Source organism: Candidozyma haemuli (assembly GCF_002926055.2).
Source record: "Candidozyma haemuli strain B11899 chromosome Unknown E_2014730914, whole genome shotgun sequence".
NCBI classification, from domain to species: Eukaryota; Fungi; Ascomycota; class Pichiomycetes; order Serinales; family Metschnikowiaceae; genus Candidozyma; species Candidozyma haemuli.
The window spans coordinates 719,532-742,158 of record NW_020289903.1 but is presented as its reverse complement, the minus strand read 5'-3'; the positions used below and the strand labels follow the sequence as shown (position 1 = coordinate 742,158).

General features: G+C 47.9%; 6 protein-coding genes across 6 annotated transcripts; 4 read left to right on the top strand and 2 right to left on the bottom strand. All coding sequences in view use genetic code 12, as the record gives it.

Annotated features, from left to right (window-relative positions):
* Positions 1–3,664: 3,664 nt before the first annotated feature.
* ADAEC (Adaecp) lies at positions 3,665–5,083 on the top strand (the record flags this gene model as incomplete). Its single annotated transcript, XM_025487144.1, has 1 exon — positions 3,665–5,083. The coding sequence occupies one exon, from the start codon at positions 3,665–3,667 to the stop codon at positions 5,081–5,083; it is 1,419 nt and encodes a 472-aa protein (XP_025340592.1).
* A 2,166-nt stretch (positions 5,084–7,249) lies between these two features.
* Positions 7,250–8,584, bottom strand: CXQ85_003500 (serine/threonine-protein kinase; the record flags this gene model as incomplete). Its single annotated transcript, XM_025487143.1, has 1 exon — positions 7,250–8,584. The coding sequence occupies one exon, from the start codon at positions 8,582–8,584 to the stop codon at positions 7,250–7,252; it is 1,335 nt and encodes a 444-aa protein (XP_025340591.1).
* A 2,656-nt stretch (positions 8,585–11,240) lies between these two features.
* On the top strand, positions 11,241–12,746 carry UGA11 (Uga11p; the record flags this gene model as incomplete). The annotated part of the gene is made up of 1 exon (XM_025487142.1): positions 11,241–12,746. One exon carries the CDS (start codon positions 11,241–11,243, stop codon positions 12,744–12,746), a length of 1,506 nt encoding a protein of 501 aa, XP_025340590.1.
* A 694-nt stretch (positions 12,747–13,440) lies between these two features.
* CXQ85_003498 (uncharacterized protein) lies at positions 13,441–16,639 on the top strand (the record flags this gene model as incomplete). The annotated part of the gene is made up of 3 exons (XM_025487141.1): positions 13,441–14,892; positions 14,922–15,266; positions 15,401–16,639. The coding sequence occupies 3 exons, from the start codon at positions 13,441–13,443 to the stop codon at positions 16,637–16,639; spliced, it is 3,036 nt and encodes a 1,011-aa protein (XP_025340589.1).
* Positions 16,640–17,201: 562 nt separating this feature from the next.
* SET2 (histone methyltransferase) lies at positions 17,202–19,403 on the top strand (the record flags this gene model as incomplete). Its single annotated transcript, XM_025487140.1, has 1 exon — positions 17,202–19,403. One exon carries the CDS (start codon positions 17,202–17,204, stop codon positions 19,401–19,403), a length of 2,202 nt encoding a protein of 733 aa, XP_025340588.1.
* A 131-nt stretch (positions 19,404–19,534) lies between these two features.
* On the bottom strand, positions 19,535–20,686 carry GPD1 (glycerol-3-phosphate dehydrogenase (NAD(+)); the record flags this gene model as incomplete). Its single annotated transcript, XM_025487139.1, has 1 exon — positions 19,535–20,686. One exon carries the CDS (start codon positions 20,684–20,686, stop codon positions 19,535–19,537), a length of 1,152 nt encoding a protein of 383 aa, XP_025340587.1.
* Between the last annotated feature and the right edge of the window lie 1,941 nt (positions 20,687–22,627).

The following is a 22,627-nucleotide window of genomic DNA, read 5'->3' as shown; positions in this document are numbered from 1 at the left end:
TGGAGTTAAAAGGCGACGACGAAAAATTTTTTTTTATGACGACGACGGCGCCAGTTGAAAACGTCACAAAACAACTGCACCGCTTGCTAAAAAAAAAAAAAGAGGCCACCCAAGCACATGGTAAATGGCTCACTTGGGAAATGGGCGGTGAAAAGGATTGAGCCCGCTGGGTGTCCGCTATCATCAACGGGCCGTAGGGCGCTATGGAAGCCCGCCCTTTGCTGCTTTGGAAGCTTCATGCCATGCTAGTGTTTGAAGCGAAGGAGCTGTTTTCGAAGCTTCTAAATCCAATGCCCGAGGATGTTCCCAAAGAAGATATAAGCGGTTGTGCTTTTTTCTAGTTAGCCCAAGTGGCTAGTTACACTCCTCGCGGCTCAGGCGACCCAAGAAGGGTCTTTTTCTCGCAGTGCATGGCCCTTTGCGTTTCGGCTAGGCCTTGCCACATGGGCGGGAGGCCGAGAGGGTTCAGAAGGGATGAAGGGTGAAATTGGAAGAGCTACAAGGAACTTGAAAGATTTGAGACATTGCTAGTCAGGGACGGAGACGGTTGACCGTACGTCATGACGGGGCAGTGGTCAATAACCAGGAGTGGTTTTGATCAATTGGCGATCTACTGTGGGAAGACCAGCATTAAGTTAATTTTTTTTTTCGATGGGGTTACCATGTTTGTACGATAATGCACTAGCCACAGGGTGGAGGACGGCAGAAGACATCCGCCACAGGGAAACATGCCGCGGCCCCCCATTCATTCATGCTCCCGCATGCAGGGTGCGCTATTCTTCTCTTCACTTTCACAGACGTAATAGAAGCGACGCATGTGTCTGCACCCAGCATGACAATAAAGCCTGAGCCACAGGACAATATCAGCCACAAGCACACCTGCAGGAACACACAAACCCTCCCTCCCATGCACAAGCCACAAGCCCCAAAAGCCTCATTTGCATCATGCATTCGCATACTATCCCATTTCGTCACTTGTGCATACCAAAGAAATCCCCCATATATCCATATCATTACTCCAAAGAGGCGGCTTGAGGTGTAGACGTATGCGTGCCTCCTCGCCTCTGCACCCTTAATTTATCACTTGGGCGTGGGGCGGGCCTTGCTTTTTCGCAGCCTTACCAGGACTTTATCAACATCAAAAAACACATAAAAGAAAAAACGTTGATTTCAAGAATTCCATCTCGCTTCCACAAAAACGGTAGGAAACGTCCCCTGCTATTTTTGCCCCAGCCCCAGAATCTCAGGTATATGTGGAACGTCTTTTTGTTTTTCTTTTAGCCCTACTTGCTTGTGGCGGATAAAAAAAAGTGGCTGGGGAGGATCCAAATAGCCGCTTGGGCATCCTCCTTATTCCGAATTCCTCCTGTAGGCGTCTGCCTTGCCGTATCTCCCGGGTGGCAGGAAAGCGGGAGCCTTTTGGGTACGTGGAATTAAAAAAGTTGTGTTTACATTAGCGGATTTGTAGAAACGTGTGAAAATTTGCAACTACAACGAGCTCTAAGCCCAACAAAATAAACCAAAACCCGGTCAACCACGTAGAAATGTCTCAAATCAGCAACCTATTTCGTTTTCTACCATCACTGTAGGATCTAAAACATTGCTCTTGGGTTGGGAACCAGTGACTACCTCCTTTCTCTCAAGGGATCATGTAAAGCTCACAAAATAGACGAAAGCAGAAGACAAATACCAGATTCGTCGAGCCAAGGGAATCCCCCCCAAAGGGAAAGTTCGGATCTAACGACCACGAGAAAATAAATAAGCTCCTCCCTCGCCACCTCGTACTCCCGCCATGCTTGTACGTTTGTGTGCTTATTGAGAAAAGGCTCTAGCCACGAATGCAACATGGGCTCTCGATGCTAACGGTGCTAACTTTGCAAATTAGAGTTGCGGCCTAAAACATGCATACCCAGTAGGAAAGGAAGGAGGAAGGAGAAGAGGAGGCGATGGAGAGGGTGAAATAGCAGCGAGAGGAGAAGTAATTAGACGACAACGTAGGCCTCGCCCAGGCTTTATGAGGTTTAGTGTGTTTTTAGGAGAAGCCAGGCCTGGAGTTCCGGAATGTGTCCACTGTGGATGCACTTTCTCTTTCGTCACCTACACTTCCAATGTCTCAGACAGTGTGATATCCGTGCCTCGGCTACGTTTAACCTTTCCCAATGACGTTACATCTGAAAAAGAACATTGACGAACACCGAAAAATAACTGAACTCCGGAACGTATTTAGACTCAAGACGTGAGACAACAGGCATATTAACCAGCCACGAGGCGAGGCGAGTATGCAAAAGTGGAACATACCACCGCTATGATGCTTGTCGGCTATATGTTGTTGCGGTGACGCCGAGAAGTGGCCGGAAAGTCAAAAAAAAAAAAAAAAAAAGTGACTGGAATGAGGAGATGAGGGAAAAAAGAGGAGGATGTACTTCGGGAGAAGTCAGTGAAGAAAGAAGGAAAAGGGAAAAAGTGAGACAGACTTAATAAAAGAAAAGAGCAGCGAAGGGTGTTGGAGGGAGGTGAAGTTAATCCGTATTTGCAGCCGTTTAGGAGAACAAAGGCTGGGGAGGGAATTCTAAGACAATAGTAGAAAACAGGAAAATAGGATTTCTAACCAGGGGCAGGGAAAACGGCTTGTACTCTAAAGTCCTTCCCCTAGGTAACTCCGGATTGGGGCATTTGCCTCGTGGAGAGTATATGAGCCCGGGTGGGAAATGAGGCAAGGGCGAAGCTATTTTTTTTTTTTTTTTTCCGTTTGATGTCATGGCCTCTCTATTAGCTTTGTGTTTGTGCAGGCCCTCTCTCTCTACAGCAGCGCATGCGCATACATAACGCAGCATGCAGCGCGCATTGCATAATTTTTTTTTCTCAAGCAAGAAGGAAGGCCCTGTAAGTAACTGTGGTGGGTGAGGTTACAGCTATATGCAGGACCACCCAAGCCCTCCAGCCAGAACTCCCTTTCCTCCTCAATAGACGTAAGATGATGACGACTATGAGGGGAGAAAAAAAGGGTATTTTAGTGGGTACCGACCTCCTCCGTCTCTATACAGGCTATCCTTAAACACTCAGTAGTTCATGACTTGTGGCGGTGCCACTGGACATTTGCAGGCCTTCAGTTCAGTCTTCTTGGCTCCTCCTTTAGGCCCTTCTTAGCGCCCTAGCCACCTCCCGTTTCACGGACAACTTCAACCTCGGAACCCGCTGTCTTCTATGCACCCGGCTTCCAAGGAGAAAAAAAAAAACACTCATTTTGTTGTGTTTCCTTACACGTTTTTTTTTTTTTTTTTTTTTTTTTTTTGGCGGTTTACCCGCCGCACGCACCAAGTCTCATCTTCAAGGGTAGAAGTGCATGCATCCCTTTTGTCACTGCCGCACTGCAGCGCCCCGCATGCCTTGGTGCGTTACACCCATTATGCTACCAAGACACACTCCCTGCGCCATGCATTGCATGGATGGGTAGTGTCCCTGCACGTCCACCCGCAGCTACCTTGTCCCACATTTGGCGCTCCCGATACCCAATATATAAATACCGCCACTTCCCCCATATCTCTCCCTTCCTTTCTTTTCCAGCCTCAAGACTCTACACTACTGAACATTTACCCTTGACTTGTGTATCTTAAGTGCCCATCCATCCAACACATCTATCCCCCCTCCTACACTTACTCACACAATGGTATATTCTTCTGAATCTGCAAAGTGGAAAGCTTACCAGTTCCTGGACCCCTTTGCTGCCAACTCGTTTTTCGTGTGTAACAAGACCAACAAACGCTTCTGTCGCCCTGACTGCGATGCCTACCCTGTGTCGGAATTGAAGCTGGAAATTGAGTTTGTTGATGACTGCGCTCAAGCCATGGACTTGGGCTACCTTCCATGTGAAGCCTGTGATCCTACGCTGACTCCACACATTGACGTTAACCTTTTGATTCAAACAGTCAACGACGTCAATGCTCTGATTGGGTTCTCCTTGCCTGCCTTTGACGAGAAGCCTGAAGAGAAGGACTTGAGAAGACAGAGTGCTCCAGTGTCTGGAGCCTCGAGCAGCAAGAACAACTCTGAACACTACCGCCTTGTGGACTTGGCTTGTCGTCACTTGGCTCTTGCCGCTGCCGTGTCTATCATGAACCCACAGCTGCCTTCGAACGCCAACCTGCCATCTTCTGATGACGGTGCTGGTTCTGCCTCTGACTCTGGCAAGAAGAAGAGAAAGAGAAGAGGCGGTGTGCTTGGCTTTAAGGAACTCGCTGCTAAGCTGAAGCTCTCTGCTTGGCACTTTCACCGTGTCTTCAAGTCTGTCACTGGCATGACGCCAAAGACTTATGGAGATATGTGCTGGGAGTACTTGCACGACGAGAGACCATCTGCTGGTCTTACTGCTTCCCTGTCGAGCTCCAACCTTCTGCTTGCCCTGAAGGATGCCTCTTCTTCGGTGTCCTCGGCCCACTCGCCTGTTTCTAGCCGCAAGAGATCTCGTCCTGAAATCAAGGAAGAAACCCCAGAGTTGACGCCTCTGCCAAAGAGACAACTCACTTCCAACCAGTACCAGACCCCACACATGCCGCCAGCTATGGTTAACCCTGCTTTCTCGCTCGACGAGACTGAATTCAACAATGCTACAGACTTTGGTGCATCGAGAGCCTTCTCGGACACCGACTTGACCATGGCTGCTCAATTGCCTTCCAAGAACCACTTCAACATGACTCTCGAGAGACCTTACTCTCTCTTCTCCCACCTGAAGCCAGCCTACTACCCAGAGGAGTCGTCGTTGGCCATGCCAACCATGCCTTCCATGCCAGAACACAGACCTGACGGTGCTTTGGGTTACCACTACGATGGAAGCATGCCTCCTCCAGAGACTATGGCTCCTCTTCCGGACGCTCACGATCTTCCTTTCACAGACATGCCTGATTTTGTTGCTGGTGCCCCTGCTGGCGCCAACGGCTACTGTACCGATGTGTTTAACGGTGCTGGCACCGACTTCAACGGTGGTGGCTTGGAAGAAGATTTCTTGAGAATGGAGCCAGACGCTTCAGACATTAACGATGCGCTCAACTTGGGTCTTTCGACCGAGATGTTGAATGTGGGCTTGTAAGGCCTGTTGTTACGACTTTGGTATTATTTTTTGATTATATGACTACTGGGCCAAACGGGGTCAGTATTAATGGTAAGGTTTATAGACTAATTTCACGGCTAATGACTATTTGACTTTGTAAGTGAATTAATGTAAGTAATTAAGGTGATGCTGGTTTACGAGAAGCATGAAGCAGGGATGGCCTGATATAACCTCTGTGGTCACTTCTCAGAGCATAGAGTTAGCATAGAGTTAGCATAGAGTTAGCATAGAGTTAGCATAGAGTGAGTCCATAGTGTTCAGTTCAAAAAGATATACATGCGAAGAAATAATCATTTCGTCAAAAAAATCCACCTCCAAATAATCTCCCAATATAATAGAAGCAGCGAAAAAGCTTGACCAAAAAATGGTGTTATCCCGCAACGGACTTCCGGGAAGCTCCTCGCCTCAACCTGAGGGCCATATATTCAACCCACGATGCATAGAATGTGCAAAAAGCGTCTAAAACGCAGTGTCTTACTTTATGGCAAGGGGCATGAGTTCCACAAATTTGAAGAGTCGACTGTTCGAGACAAGGATCATTTTAAACCACCTTGCGGGTTTCCAAGAGTTATGAACTGGGAAGACTCTTCAACACACAAGACAAAAAGAAAGAAACACAAGGTTGATAGCGAAGAAGCAACCACCGCAACAGCAAAGAAACTCCAAAGAAAAAATTTTCCTCGCACCACACCAAGAGTAATTTTGCCCCCATTTCCGGCCTTGGTAACACGAGGACTTGTGCAAGGGATGATACGCTTCTTAGACATGAAGAAGCATGGCTGCAATCTTACTAAAAGGATGTTCCAGCCACAACTGGCCAAAAGCAGAAAAATCCGCATTCGTTAAAAAGGCAGCAGTACAAAGCCAGAACCCTTAATTCCTAAAACCTCGTAACGTGTTTGAAGTAGGGGTAATGGCATTTTGGTGGTGGTGGTAGTAGGCGGTGTAAGACACTTGCGCACCGGGCCGTGATATTGGTGTTGCAACATCATCATGGCTGCAAACAACCCATAACCTCTATACCGCAATTCCCCGAATTTTTTCCCACACCCAGAAGACCCCCCTTGGCTAAGGAGTGTCTCCTCACTTAAATTCCACTAAGCGGTAGTAAAGTAAAGGGGCTTTTTGGAGGAGGAAATAAGAGACAGCCTTTGCCGCCATACATGCCATGTATCTATTGCGTTTTCTCTCCCACTCTTTTTTAACCTTTTTAGCCGACAAACACCTTCCAAGACTGTGTCTCGTGGCTGGGTAAGACAAAACAACCGCGATGGGGAAAGTACAAGGAAAAGCCGGAATCCACTGAGCCGCCTTACTTTCACAAAAATGGGATAATTTTTTACCCGCTGGCTGCTTCTGGATCGGGATAATTCTTGTCTTCCCGTTCCACGGCGCTATCGCTCACCAGCCTCAGGTTCTAGTCATTTTGCACCAGCCGTTTTTTCCTGAATCGTATGTTTCCAAAGAATCATTTGCAGCTGCTGTAGAATACGATCATGGAAAGACGCATGGAGCCCGAACAAAGGATAACCTTAATTTTATTTTGGTTGGGCGTTTTCCGGGGTCAATGCCCGGTTAGAAGCACCCCATACTCGCTTTATGAGCCTTGATATCAAATTTCTGAAAAAACCACCTCCTCTTGAAAATTCACGGGGGCACCCCGAACTACCCGGAAGTCCAGACTTTCTGGGGCGATAAGCGGACTGCCCAAAGCTGTCTTCCTTTTAGTAAACCCTACCTTATGCTGTCTCACCTAAACCCTGCAGCATGGGTTAAACCACCACCAGGGTTCAAAGACACAGACACACCCTCCAAGACAATCACGTGCGTTTCTTCGTTACTAACTCATCCCTGAATTAGGTCAAGAGCCTTCGGGGTCTCGTATTGGCCTGTTTTTTTGGAGCTTTTTTTTTTGGGGCGTTTCATGTACACTTCATGACCAGTCCTTGTGCATTAGCTTCAAACATCACCGCTCACATTCACATTCACACGAACACCGAACTCCACCTGAAGGCCAAGGCGTATCACAAAAGTGTAATGCATCCTCATCTCATCGTCTGCGCTGTCTCACCCGAGCTGCTTCTGCTTACGCATTTCTACCCTCCAACATAGTGCGTTATGTAAAATTTTTTGTTCTGCTCTATTTTACTTGTCTGTCTTTCCAGAATCTTCTCTCTTTTGGTACTCCGTGACACGCTCCTTGTTTTCTGTGGCGGCCTGAACCAATTGAACGAATGCACTGGATGTTAAAGATGACTTATCCTCGCTGGTGCTCTTAGAAGATTTGGAATCTGGCGATGAGCCTCCCTCGGTTTCTTTAAGAGCCTCGCTAATCTTTTTCCAGTCAAAGAGCCCGCCGCTCTTGTTTTTAACCTGGGCGTTCTTGTCTTCCTGTTTTGTGTCAGGAAGATCGCTATCGCTAACCACAGATCCCTCGTCGCCAAAAAGGTTAATTTCATTAGGATCGTCGTCCTCTTCGGTTTGCAAGTGCTTGAGCTTCTTGATGCGGTTGGCCAACTTGACAACCTCGATGGCCTGGCGGAACTTGCCCTTCGCGTCGAAGTTCTGCTTCAAGTTAGGCAACAAGTCGGCTTCACCGTGCTGCTTAGCAATGCTGACGAGCCATGGATCGTTCAAAAGCAGATCTGCAGTTGCACGGCGCTCTGGGTCATACTGAAGTGCCTTGATAATGAATCTACGAGCGTCTTTAGACACACTTCTCCAGTAGTCTGCGTGGAACACCACAGCGTTATTGTGTCTCACTTCAGCGATGAAATCCTGAACATTCTCAGCCCTGAATGGCGAGTACCCACACAAAAGCGTATACGTAACCACACCCAAGGACCAGATATCGCAAGGCTTGCCGTGGCCCGTACCGGTGATAACTTCAGGCGCAGCGTAGCCAAACGAGCCAGCAGAGCTCATGAGCTTCTCCTGAGGGTCCTGCAACTTTTTGGCAATACCAAAGTCCGCCAAAACCACATCCGAGTTGGCCTTTTCATTAAGATAAAGCACATTCTCGGGCTTAATGTCCCTATGGACAATATTCTGATCGTGCAAGTACTTGAGCGCCTCGAGCATCTGGATCACCACGATCGAAGCGTCGTGCTCCGTAAAACGGCCCTGCTGCACGATTCTATCGAACAACTCTCCGCCAGTAGCCAATTGCGTCACCAAGTAGAACTTATCCTTCGACTCGAACCAGTCTCTAAACCCCACAATGTGAGGATGCTTGAGCTCTCTAAGCAACGAAAGCTCGTCCACGATAAACTGCTCATGCTCTTTACTCTTGAGAGCCTTTTTCAAGATGATTTTAACCGCCACGTCTTCACCCGTTTGGTTATCTCTGGCGTACCGAACAATGCCAAACGAGCCAGCGCCCAAAGTCTTGCCGAAAGTGTACCTTGCTTTGCGGGAGTACAGTTCCGGCTGGCCGCTGAGCTTGTTGATGAACTTTTTGATATGACCGTCTTCTGGCATTGGGTAGTTTGTTATGGGGTAATATTGGTTGATGCTGATCAGGTTGCGATAAATGATGTAAGTAGCTGCTAAATGATTGCCTTGTACTGCAGGAAGGCTCCCTTCCACACCTTATCTACCTGTAGTTATCTGGGCATGGGAAGAAGATATGGAGCTGAAAATTGGTAGGAATGTAATTGGGGACTGGAAGATTGGTCTGTCTAATTTTGGTGGGATTTGGACGGCTGGAAGGGCAGATTCATGGAGCCTTTCACTTCCAGCAATGGCTGCGAAAAGCCAGGCACAGCCACGAGGCTGATGCTTTCTATAGAGATGCCATAGTCGACGAAGAATGTGAAAAAGTATAGTGTTCATGAAAAAGTCCTAATTTCCAGCTTTTTAGTGGTGGTTTTTGATTTCCTTAAATCCCCTGGAAGGGCCGTTTTCTTGGGGTCTCCAGAACAGCATAGCCGCAGCGGCTGGCCAATGACGTATGGCGATTAGTGGCACCTAATAAGCCATATAATAGAAGTTTCTCGAGGCTCTGGGGGTCAAAAGGAGCAGAAGGAGTGGAGGGAAAGGATGGGGGTGGGGGTTTTGAGGGACTTTGTTTGGAACCAAAGAAGGTGGAGGTTGGAGGTTGGAAGGTGAGCAGGGAAGCCAGGGTCTGGTGATTAGCTTGGCGAATCCGATAAGCATGTTTGTCGGTAATTTCTGGTGGGCTGTGGAAGACCAAGAGTTTTGGGGTTGGTTTGGTTGGATTGGGGTGGTCAGGGAGTCTGGAAGTCTGGGTTAGATAAGCTGTAAGAGGGATGTAGGTGGATGTGGTAGTAAGTGATCGAGTTGCGTAGTAGAAAGATGCATGTAGTTGGTGAAAAGAGGTAAATGGTAGGGCTTGGGGGCAAAGTATTGATCTTGTATTATTTTTTTGGTCATTTTGGAGCAGCTCAAGTGGGTGATGGTGGTGTTGTTCTGGTAAGACTGAAGGTACAATACTGATAGTTACAGGTGCATCAATTAGTTCGAGTAGTATGTAGAAGTAGGTTGAACTATGGACAGCTCATCATCTGCTTATCTATATTAGCCGGTTGATCTCTTTTTGACTGTAATGATTAATATTGGTATGGTTGCTCAGTTATAGATGCTGATCTGCCTTTGATAAGAAGGTATACAGACAAATAAAGTAACACAGGGTATTATCTCTGGTCCAAAACAGTACAGTTATCGGTTGAAAGGTACACTTCGAGTGGTCAAGAAGTCAAATAATAGCAAGCACTGCTTACATCACAGGATATGCTAGTGAACAAAGCGTGGTATCTACCCCAAGCTAATCTCAACAAACGGTAATCTTGTAAATCACAAATGACCAAATTCGTAATGTTTAATACGAGAAATACCATCAAACTGGCCCTTTCTGCGTCTAAATAGGTTAAAAGTAGAGTACAGAGCGACATCACCTTAACCGATCAAAGGCTTCCTAGCCATTAGATAAGAGCAGAGCCGATAACTTCACCAGCCCACTGATCCTCTAACTGTCCATAGAATCACCAAATCCACCAAAACCCCTTGAAGTAATAAATAGACAGTGAAACCAAAGAGTTAGAGCAGGATCTGCTGAACCACCTAAACCCCAGCAGCTCTTCAAGGCATCTCAGCCAGCAACACTAACCACACCACCAACTGTTCCCCAAGTACCATATTTCCGATTTTCATGTTTTTACGTTCTACGATGTCTACCAGTCCCAGCTTCATACCATAGCTCTACACTACAAGTGCCATAACTAGTAGATACCAGCCAGCCATACAACTACTCCATACGGCTACTCCATCCACCCCTCTCCTCCATTAAGCCTCTCCTTCAACCTCCACCAAACCACCTGTCAAACACAAACCCCACTACCTTCATCTTCTTCACTTACCACCACCCCTACTTTCCCACTTTAAACCACCCTCTGCCTCTGGCTCGTGTTGCCATAATAGGAAGGCAGCCACTTCCAACTCTCCATCCACACTCGCGATTTTGCACCCATTTCCCCCTCCCTCCAACCACCAACCTCCAATGAACCTCCATACTTAACGTCCAAAATGCCCATACTTAACGTCAAAACGTCTAGACTCCTTTTTTCCTTCGCCTTCTCCTTTTTCTTATTTTTTTTCTTATTTTTTTCTTCTCCTAACGAGCCCCTAACGGGTCTCGTTAGGGTCTCGTTGGAAAGCGGGAGCGAAAAAGCGAACCCTCGATGCCCTCGAAAACCCTCAACCCTCAACCCTCATTTTTTCCACCTCAGCCGTGCAAAGAAGGAACGAACAAGAAACGGCCAGTGGCCCTTGGACTATAAATACTCCACGATTTCCCCTTGGTTTTTGGATCCAGGGATTTTTTGAAACACCAGGGGACGTTTTCTATTGGCTGGTTTTTTCTTCGTTTCTTTAATTTTACGGCCTCCTTCTTCGAAGAAGGCCTGGCGGAATCGCTGGGCCGTTCGGAATCGGCGGTCCATTTGGCCCCTCTATTTTTCCTCCATTTCTTCCATTTCCATAACGCGCGAGCGAATCCGCTAAGGTGGTTACTGCTGAGTGGGGCCCTTCCTGCAGTCCTTATCAGCCCAGGCTCTGCCATATATAAATGGCCCAGCAACCTTCCATTTTATTCAGTAACTTTCCAATTTTGTTAACTATGCTTAGAAACGTTTCCAGACTTGCTAAGAGAAGCGTCAGGGGCCACGCCAGTGCTGCCCACGCGGGTTCTTCTTCCACTGGCGGTGCGGTGTCGGTGGCTGCAAAATACTTCCCCAACGAGCCCAAACAGCCTACTTTGGTCACTGAACTGGTGCCTGGCCCTAAATCTATGGCCATTAACGACCACTTGGGCACGGTTTTCGATAACAGAGCGGCTTACTTTGTTACTGATTTTTATAACTCCGTGGGTAACTACATTTCCGATGCTGACGGTAACAAGTTGCTTGATGTCTACTGCCAGATCTCCTCTATTCCTTTGGGCTACAACAACCCAGAGCTCTTTGTCGCTGCCACTTCGCCTGAAATGGCTTCTGCTTTGATCAACAGACCTGCTTTGGCTTGTTTCCCTCAGGCTGACTACGCCAAGATCCTTGAGGATGGTATTTTGGCTGCTGCTCCTCCAGGCATGTCCAAGGTCTGGACGGCTCTTTCTGGCTCTTGTGCTAACGAAACCGCCTACAAAGCTGCATTCATGTTCCAGGCTGCCAAGTCTCGTGGCGCCATGGACTTTTCTGATGAAGAATTGCAGTCTGTCATGCTCAACAAGACTCCAGGTGCTTCCGATAAGACCATTCTTTCCTTTGAAAAGGGTTTCCACGGCCGTCTTTTCGGTTCTCTTTCCACCACCCGTTCCAAGGCTATTCACAAGATGGACATTCCTGCCTTTGACTGGCCTGTGGCTCCATTCCCTGAGTTGAAGTACCCATTGAACGAGCACGTTAGAGAGAATGCAGAGGAGGAGGCCCGCTGTTTGGCTGCTTTCGAGGAGATTGTCACCTCCCACCCTCCAGGCCACATTGCTGCCATCATCGTTGAGCCAGTCCAGTCTGAGGGCGGTGACAACCACGCATCTCCAGAGTTCTTCAAGGGCTTGAGACAACTCACCCGTAAGCACGACATTCTCATGATTGTTGATGAAGTCCAGACCGGTGTTGGTGCCCTGGGCAAGTTCTGGGCCCACGAACACTGGAACTTGCAGGACCCACCAGACATGGTGACCTTCTCCAAGAAGTTCCAGGCTGCTGGTTTCTACTTCTCAGACCCAGCTTTGCAGCCATCCCAGCCATACAGACAGTTCAACACCTGGTGTGGAGACCCATCCAAGGCTATCATCGCCAAGGCCATCTACCAGGAGGTTGAAAAGAACAACTTGGTTGAGAGAACTGCCCAGACCGGTGACTACTTATACAAACAGCTCCAGAGCCTTGCAACCAAGTACCCAAACAAGATCAGAAACTTGAGAGGCGAGAACTTCGGTACCTTCATTGCCTGGGACTGCGAGAGCCCAACCCACAGAAACGAGTTGTTGTTGAAGATGCGTGGAGCTGGTGTGAACATTGGTGGCTGTGGAGAACGTACCGTCCGTTTGAGACCAACCTTGTTGTTTGAGGCTACTCACGCCAACGTTCTTCTCAACGCGCTTGAGCAGGTCTTGGCAAACTGATGGCGTCTACGTTTTGTGTGATTTTCCGGGGTAGTGTGATAAGCTGGGAGATGAAGAATGGTTGCAAAATGGCACAAAGAGCCTTAATAAACCCCTTACGTGGAACCAAATCCCCAAATTATTGAATAGTTGACGTCGCCTTCTTTTCAAAATTCGCCTTTTTCGCCCTTTCCCCTTTCCATCATCAATTTCATGTAAGTTGACCAATATCTGTCATTTTTTTTTTTTTTGCCCACTGCCTCAAAAAAAAAAAAAAGCCGCCTTATAACGGTCACACGAGTATTACCAGCGGAACAGGTTTCCCGGCGCCCCAAGCAAAATACCCCAAAATAAAGACCCACCCAGAAGTCTAAATTTACATTTCTTCACCTATTTATGCCCTCCCTCTTCCTCCCACCCCTTCTTTTGGTATCACTTTGGTTCGCCCATAACGGTATTTAGCCTCCGTACTGCACATAACGCCTCCGCGCTAAGCGAAAGGGACTAACCGGTTTATGGAGCATCCTAATTAGGCAGACATCAACGTAATCTACCCATTCCCGAATTCTCCATAAAACCATCCAGCGCTGGCTCGCCAAACCTTGATTACCTGTGCTTTATACTGTTGTTTTACCTGTCACGTGATACCCTCCTCCCCCAAACCTTTTCTTTATTCCCTCCCTTCCACGCCTTGCCTTCCCCAGAATGATCCACCATGCTAGGTCGTCTATTTAAGCAGCAACAGCTGCCTGCTCCCCTGCCACTAAACCCTCCTCAGGGCCCGGCGAAACCGGCTCCGGCGTCGGCAAATAGCTATGAGGATTCTTATACGAGAGAGATACTATATGGACTGCTGTCGTTGAGCCAGATACGGCCTCACAGTTTCAGCAGACGGCGGTTTCGGTTAGTGGTGGCGCAAGACGGCGGGAACCTTCGATCGAAACAGGTGTTGTTTGATTCGGCAGACCGCCAGGATTCCGGTTTGGGCTCGGCTCCGGGCTCTGGGCCTCATCTGGAAGCACCGCTGCCGTCTAGACCTAGATCCCAGCTGGATAACAAACTGAACCTCCAGAGCCCTACAATGAGCACTCCGGCGTCGCCTAAGACTGAGGACGACCTGTTGCAGCAGTCGCTTTCGAATTTGCTGTTTCTGCGTGGCCTGGCGTCGAAGAATATTCTTACAACGAAACTTCTCCATAATGCGTCTGAACTTAATGAGTATATGTTCGGACGGGGGCTTCCGTCGTCTGAATCGCATACGGCAACGAAAGTGCACCTTCTTCCGCAGTTCAATTCGGTCCACGGATCGTTTCTGGCGGTTTTGGTGACGAAATTGTTTCTGATTCCTGATAATGGAGGCATCATGGGCGAAACGCTGCACGATACTGACCCTTCATGGCTGCCAACCCCGACGTTTCCTATCAGAGAGACTTCTTATTCGTTCCCGCTGTCGCTTCTGTCAAACCAGGCGTCGTCTTCTCCAGAACTGCCTTCTTTGGGTGTTTCCAAGTATACTGTGAACAGTCGGTTTGCCATTGGCATTGTCATTCCGTACTCCCAGGAACAGTCTGTGGATGAGGTGGTGCTCCAGAATTGGGAGGTCTTATCGCAATATCTTGTATCTTTGCAGAAATTGGTCACCAAGAAACTCCTCATGGTGATCAATTACTCCACTGTCAACGGAATGTGCCCATACATAGCGAACAGACGCATCCTGTTCCCCTCGGAACTTCTCCAAGCGGACTCTGAGCTACCTCGACAGCTCCACAAGCTCTACCGGTTGATTCATTTTAATTATAATACTCCAAGGTTAATTAATTCCAATAGCATCATGCGGTATTCTGCTTCTCATGCGGATTCCCGTTTCAAAGCCTTGTTGGTGAATTGGGCTTTGGAAGTGATCAACTGGTTGGAGTTCAAAGACGGCCGCAACATTGTCTCTTCAAACCACCCCAACTTTGCATCGAACGCACATTTCCATAATTATCTGCATAACCACCACAATCTACATTCCCATGGCGTTCATAACGAGTTTGAAGGAGTGCCGTCAAATACCTTTTTGGCTAGTTTGTTTGCCCTTTTGCATTCACTAAGAGATCTGTTGTCTCAGACTTCTCTGGAGACATCCGCTAATCGGGACTCTAAGGAAGTCACCAGAATTTTGGTCGTCACTGGAAATTCCATCGTCGCCAAAAGCTCATATTTATTTTGAACGGGCTTATACCCGATGCCCAGTTTGAGGCATGTATCAGTGATGAAGACTACAAGAGAAGTTTACAATACACTGATAGTAACGACACCACAGACGCTGAGAACTTTACGTCCCCATCTTCTCAGGAAACTTTTTATAATTATAGCCATTGTGCTGCTGATCGCTCCAAGAGAGTTACCACGCCATTTTCAGACCCTTCTGCTACTCCGGGCTCGATTCCTGAGACAGCTTCAATCCGAGAACTCTCGCGTACGCCAGAAATTGGCAGCACTCCTATGGCTCAACCTATTCCTATCAAAAAGGCAATCACGCTCGCGACAGCATCGCTGGTTCGTCTGACGAATCACTTTCCGTCCTGGTTTCATCCCAAAGAGGTTGGGAAGTACCAGGAAAGTCGGGACCAGCCGCGAGCGTATCCTTTGCTGAAAGGCCAGTGCTAGAGACATCTCATTCAACCACTCAGCACATACCTATTCACGGCAAGCCTGCCATGTCTACATCATCATCCATGGCCCAGCTTTCATCTTCGCTCAATTCCTCGCTTTCATCGAGTGCTTCTAATTATTCTTTCTCGAAGTTCGGCTCGTCATTCCTTGATAAGTGGAGAAATTCGTTCGTTCCTGGGCCTAACAATTTACAAGAACCACATCATCATATTCACGAGGGCTTTGATCATCAACATGCACCAGATTTGAGTAAGAGGCCCTCATACCACTCGCTTAATTCGCCTTCTCCAGCGATTGAACAGGATGATTTCCAATGGGACGCTGCTACAACAGCCACCAGCAGAGGCAGAGCCAAGCTCTCTAGAGCTCAGTCTATGCTTGATTTGTTTAATCTCACGCTGCCTGTTGAGGGACAATCTCTGCATTCGACAGAGTTTCCAGCTCTCAATCTTAAGCGTTCTAGAGGCGCGATGGTTGTTCCGCTTGCAAACGACCATGCAAGAGGTTTGGTAGATGTCAGCAGAGACGCTATCCATAGGAAATGTGAACGTGTGATGGACGCAAAGCTCACGTATGGTGAGCTTAACAACAACACTATGGAAGTCAACTTTGACAGTCATGATGACGAGAAAGTCTACAAGCAGAGACCTCTTTTGCCCAATGTTGCGTTTGTCGAAGAGTTCAGACCAGAATACACCATGCAGCTGTGTCCAGTTAGTCTGAAGCTTGAAGCACAGGTCACCACTGCAATGAAGAACGACTTGCTATTCTACCACAACGATTGTGGTTACTCTAAGGTCACGACAAGGTCGGTCGTGATTAGTTTGCGTGCTAGGGAAATCAAGGTGATTGAGATGAATGTGGGCGACAAGAATGGCAAGGGAAGATCTTCTTCCACGCCTGCTGGCTGGGTAGCACCTGCGCCAGCCTTTAGTCACGGTCACACGACACCACCAGTTTCTTCACATTCACCTACATCATCTTATTTCCACGGGTACCATGAACATAATCACACGAACGGAAGCCACGGAAACGGTGATAAAGGTACAAGCTACAAGACGACGATTCGCAAGGTGTTTACTCCACATCGTAACAGTGGTGACAGAGAACAGATAAACAGGATAGAGTCACTTCTAGACCGGTTGACGGAAGTCGTGGCGAAGATCAATGCCTACAACAACGAGGGAGCTTCTGACGAGACGATGAAGGATTTAAATGGGAAACTTTTCACCACCGTTTCCAGTCTTCTACAGTGAGAGAGAAGGGTCATGTCTGGACTGAACTGGCCTTGGGTGCAAGAGCGCCCCCAGAGATCAACCCAAAGGGAATGAAGTGCCACAGAGTATTCCTTCCGTCCTAAAGCATCCTTTTGGGACCGGTCTCCCGTTGTTCACCGTGTTGATCATGGTGCGGCAGTAAGAGACGCTTTGACTCCCACCACCGCAGCCTCAACCTTCCCTCCATCAATTCAACCTCTGTTTCTTCAACATCCCCGATCCACCGTCGCCTCGACTCGGCCACGTGAGATCTCCCTCTCGTTTCTGGATATTACTAATTAGAGATTACCATATCGCCTTGGAGCCCGATGTAACTAAAAGCGCGAACTGGAAAACTGGAGAAAAACAGGAATAGAAAAAAAAAAAAGTATAGTAGAAGAACCAGCCAGGCAGACTACTACCACCAAAGGAGAACCCACAGTTACATTTCCCATATTCTGCTGCTGCCCAGAAGAAACTACTACTTTTTTTTACGTTCCTTTTCGGGCTCCCTATAAGATAAACCTTCCCATTTCAAGCACATCTACAAAACCCACAAAACATGTCAAAAGAGCTGACGCCGGCACTCTTCAAAGACGCCGAGGATAAGACCCAGGAGGCCAAAGGCAAGTTCTCTGAAATCGCAGAATGTTCATATTTATCAAAGAGCCTTGGAAGTATAGGCCTGAAAGAGCTCATGGCATGTGATTGTACGGAAGACTGGGATCATGAAAAGGAGATGAACATGGCGTGTGGCGAAAACAGCCACTGTATCAACAGAGTGACGTCGGTGGAATGTACGAATAAGCTGTGTTTTTGCGGCAAGGATTGTCAGAATCAACGATTTCAGAAGAAACAGTACTGTGAAGTGAAGGTGATCCAGACAGAGAAGAAAGGATACGGATTGGTCGCTGAACAGACGATTTCTGAAGGTCTGTTTGTGTATGAGTATATTGGAGAGGTTGTGGACGAGGAGACGTTCAGAAAGAGAATGATCGATTACGATACGAGGAAACTACGCCATTTTTATTTCATGATGCTTACGAAAGATGCATTTATTGATGCCACAGACAAGGGTTCTTTGGCCAGGTTCTGCAACCACTCTTGTTCTCCAAATGCGTATGTGGATAAGTGGGTTGTGGGCGATAAGTTGAGAATGGGTATTTTCGCTAAGCGTGAAATCTTGGACGGCGAGGAGATCACTTTTGATTATAACGTTGATCGTTATGGTGCTCAGCTGCAGCCTTGTTATTGTGGTGCTCCCAACTGTCTCGGCTGGATGGGTGGAAAGACCCAGACCGATGCTGCTCTATTACTTCCAGAGGGTATTTCTGAGGCTTTGGGTGTGACCCGAGCTCAAGAAAAGGCATGGTTGAAGCGTAACAAGCAAGCTCGTGTTGCCCAACAGGAGCCAGATGCCACTATCAACGAGGACTTTGTCAAGAGTCTTGATGTGGAGGCTTTGAACGAGCACGATGTCAATAAAGCCATGGCTGCTTTGATGAAAGCTGAGGATAGTAATATTGTTTCCAAGATTATTGATCGTGTTTACTTGACTGAGGATGCTAAGCTCAATTCTATCATTGTGCGTCTTCACGGTTACAAAACGCTCTCGCAGATATTAAAGGAGAACTCAGAGGTTGATGAGTTGACGAGGAAAGTCCTTCTGATCTTGAGAAGGTGGCCATCTATGACCAGAAACAAGATTGAGCTGTCTCAAATAGAAGACGTGGTGAAGAAGATTGTTTCCAACACCGACAACTCTGAGATTCGTGAACTAGGTTCCGACCTTCTTGCCGATTGGAGCAAGTTAGAAATGGCATACAGAATCCCCAAGAACAGAGACGGCTCGGCAAAGACAGAAAAGGTGGCCCGCGGATCCATGTCTCCATTGTATGGAAGAACCGTCCGTTCGGCCTCTCCAACTTGGGGTTACGAGGATGTTACTGAACCTACCACCAACGATTCTCCTCCTAGTGAAGCTCCAGATGATGATGAGCTTCCTCCAGGCTGGCAAAAGGCTGTTGATCCAAACACCAACACCGTGTACTATTATCATTCCGAGTTGGGTATTTCCAAATGGGAAAGACCTACCATTGCTGTGCCCAAGGGACCATCTATTCCTAAAGGACCCAAACAGAAACAGAACAAACAGCAAAAACAGCAGGAGCAACAGTCTAAGCAAAAGCAGAAGAACGGAAAGCCAAACCAGCGAGAGGGCGACTACTCTTCTGTTGAAGAAAGCAAACTTCAAAAGCTCAAGGAAGAGCAGTTCAACGAGATGCGCCAAAGAGAGAAGCTCCTCCAGGATCTCATTGTACAATCACAACAAGAAGCAGAAGAAAAGAAAAGGCTTGCTGAGCAGGCCAAAAAGGATAAACTTGACAAACTCAAGCAAAGGCGAAAGCAGAAGGAATTGGCCTGGGCCAAGTCTAGGACGCCGCCAGTTAAAGATGAATCTGTTGAGGTGCTCTGGACCAGAACATTGGCCAGATACATCCCCAACATGGTCAAGAAGCATGAGGCCGAAATCGGGCATGAGAATGTGAAAGGGTGTGCCAGAGATTTGGTAAAGATCTTGGCCAGCAAAGAGGCTAAGAAAGAGACGGCACCACCCAAAGAGCTCGATAACGCCAAACTCAAAAAACTCAAAGAGTTCACCGGCAGTTTCATGGAGAAGTTTTTGATTAAGTTCAGAAGCAAACGGCCACGGACAGATAACAACAGCAGTAATGGCCAGAAAGACAAGACGACAACTACGTGAAGCATGCAGTGGATATCTATCATTCTAATATAAATTAATAACTGCGTTCCCCCCAAGGAAACCCACAGAAGGGGTCTCCAAAACACACTAAACTCTATCTAAACAGGGAGCGGGTTGGTTTTGAAACTTTTTTAATCGCAAGTTTCCAACAACTTAGGCAAGTTCTCGATACTCTCGGTACCGTAGATGATCTGGTAGGTGGCCTCGAACAATGGGAATTCGGTGGTCTTGTTCACGTTGGTCAACAACTCGTGCACCTCACGGGCGGTGATGATACCCTGGGAAGATTGGCCGTTCAACAACTTCTTCTCAGCAACCTCAGCGCTTTCTCCGGTCTCGGCCATGTAACGACCAACCTTGACGTTACGGCCACCAGAGCACGTTGTGATCAAGTCAGCCACACCGGCAGACTCTTTAGTGAAGGTACCAGCCTGGGATTGAGGGAAAAAGGTCTGGGAGAACTTGATGGTCTCCAAAAGACCAACTCTCATAATGGCAGCCTTGGCATTGTCACCCCAGCCCAAGCCTTCGACGAAACCAACAGCCAAAGCGACAATGTTCTTCAAAGCACCAGCGACAGAAACACCAGCAACGTCCTCCACCACGTTAACGTGGAAGTAAGGTCTGTGGAAAGCAGCCTTAAGCACGAAAAGATCAATATCGTAGCCAGCACCCTTAAAGTCCTTAGGAATGGTGTATGCGACGGTTGTTTCAGACCATTTACCTCTGGCAATCTCTGGAGCCAAGTTGGCACCGGAAAGAGCACCACAAGAAAGACCCAACTCTTCGGTGATGACAGTGCTCAACAACTTACAGCCCTCAGGCGTAACCTCCAAGCCCTTAAGACAAGAAATGGCTCTGCAAGTAGGCTTGACGTGGCCCTTCAACTGCTTACACACCTTAGGCAAGAACTGGTGGGGCAAGTTGAACACCAAAAGGTCAGCGTCCTCAGCCACCTTGACAATATCAGGCAAAGCCCTCAAGTTCTGAGGAAGCTTAACGCCAGGAAGGTAGCGGACGTTTTCGTGGTCCGTGTTGATGATCTCGGTCAAGTTACGGCCGTCCACCTTCTCCTCAAACACCCACATATCCACAAAGTGTTTAAACAAGTGAGGTCTAGCAGAAGCATTCTCCGCAAGGATTTTGGCAATGGTGGTACCCCAGTTACCAGAACCAATGACGGCGATCTTGAAAGGCAGCGGAGGCAGCAAGGACTTCTCAGCAGAAGTCTGAGATCCAATGATCTGAGCAAGATGTTGCAATCTCTGAGCAGGGGTAGACATTGTTCTTCGAAAAAGGTGAAGTATGGTGGTTGCAAAAAGAGACAGAAGTCGGTGCGATTTTTCCGGGTCCCCAGACGTTTAAGTATGCGCATCCAACGGTGCGCAACCGCGCCAACCGAGGCAGACGGCTGTGGCAGGGCACCGACCTCGGTACAGTGGAAGGTGAGGGAGAGAAGGTGAGGAAGAGAAGAGAAGGAAAGGGATTTGTGAAGGTAAAGGTAAGGATGTTGTATGGGTGGAAGTAAGGGTTGGAAGGGTGGTTTGGTTTGGCTGAGGGGGAAATGGGCAGTCGGGGAGGAAAGTTGGGTGTGGTGGACTGAGGCCATGTTGGGTCCCTAGGCCCTCCCTAGGACCGTCCCTAGGACCGCCAGGGCCTAGGGAGCCTAGGGGAGGAAGGACTACCAGTAAAGTGACAGGAGGGAACAAACTAAAAAGAGTGAAATTACGTTTACTATGGGTGGACGGATGTTTTCTGTTAATATAAAGAGGATTGGGAGGTTGGTGGTGGAAATGAATGGGGGTTTGGGTGGCAGTTGGTGGTGGTCAGTAGAGGCTCATTGGGGCCAGTTGGGGCCAGTTGGGGCCATTTGGGCGTGGAGAAAGTGCGAAAAAAAGAAGTCTGGGGTCAGGAAAAGAAAGGTGAGAGGAGGAAGAGGTGGGTGGATTGGTTGACCAATGGGAAGGAGGATTGGGGATGGTAAAAAATAAAATTCAGCGTGGAGTAGGTGAGTTTACGGTGGGACAGGTGGGCGTGGGAGTTTCGTGGATGTTTAGAGGAGTTGCGTGGTGGTCGGTGAAGGTATGAGGCGGTGGAGAGGTATTGGAGGGTGCTGTGAGCACTGGTCTGGGGAAAAAGAAGGAAAGGAAGAGGGAAAAAGAGGAAGAGGAAAAGCAGAAAAAGATGAAGAACTGAAAATCCAGGGATTTTTCTCTTTCTCTGCTTTTTGTCGTTTTTCAAAATCCTCAACTTTTCCTGAAACCTCCCTCTCTTCGGACTTTCTTTCTTTTTGAAAGTCTTCTTTATTGAGTCTGTACTGGCTGGCTGCTAACTGCCTCCAAAGGCTGCCCTCCCTGGCCTGCCACTGATTGTCCCACCACTGCTTTCTTGTCCCGGAAAGTCACAAGAAGCCGGTGGGCCCCCTACGTCATACTTCTCCTTCTTTCTCTCTCTACCGTGGGTACACTATATGTGGGATTACGTTACTTTGCTTTCCACAGTGAGTGTGAAATTTGCCCTGGAAAATTCCGGCGATGCATCGAAAAGGTGGAAAAAAAAGAAACATCCGGAAAATCACGGATCCTGTCATATTTTGTGAGACTCTACATCTCGTGTGAGTATTGACATGTGAAGGGGCACAAAAGAAGGATGTGGGAATTCAACGGCACCTGCTTCCCCTCCTTTTCCCGTGTTGCTGCTTTTTTTCCCTTTTTTATTTATCTTTTTTTCCTTGTTATTACTTTACGGTTTAACCGCTAAGCTGGCTTTTCGGCAGAGAAAATCCGAACCGTTATTTTCTCCATCCGTCCGAGGCGCATCCGGTTGCAAATTGCTTATGAAAAGGTTTAGCGATGTTTAGCGAAACCGTCAGGTTGAGCTAAACCACTGGAATTGACCCTAATAGTGGAATTGAAGCTAATAGTGGAATTGAACTAAATACTGGTAAATCCACTTCACCTGACCCTTTGGAGTCCAGCGGCAGCTGGACTTCCCGAAAAGCCATACGCATAGATAAGCTTTTGGGTGCCAGGCGGTAGTATGCTATGCAAAGTGGAAACAAGCAAGGTAAACAGGAAACGGGTATCTGCGGTGGAATTGGGTCTGCTGGGTGAAACATCCTGGAAAAGGAGGGGTAGACTGTGGAAGGGATCAACCAGACTATGGTGATCAACCAGACTATGGTGATCAGTTACTACCACTTATAGCCAGTGTCTTCATTCCTG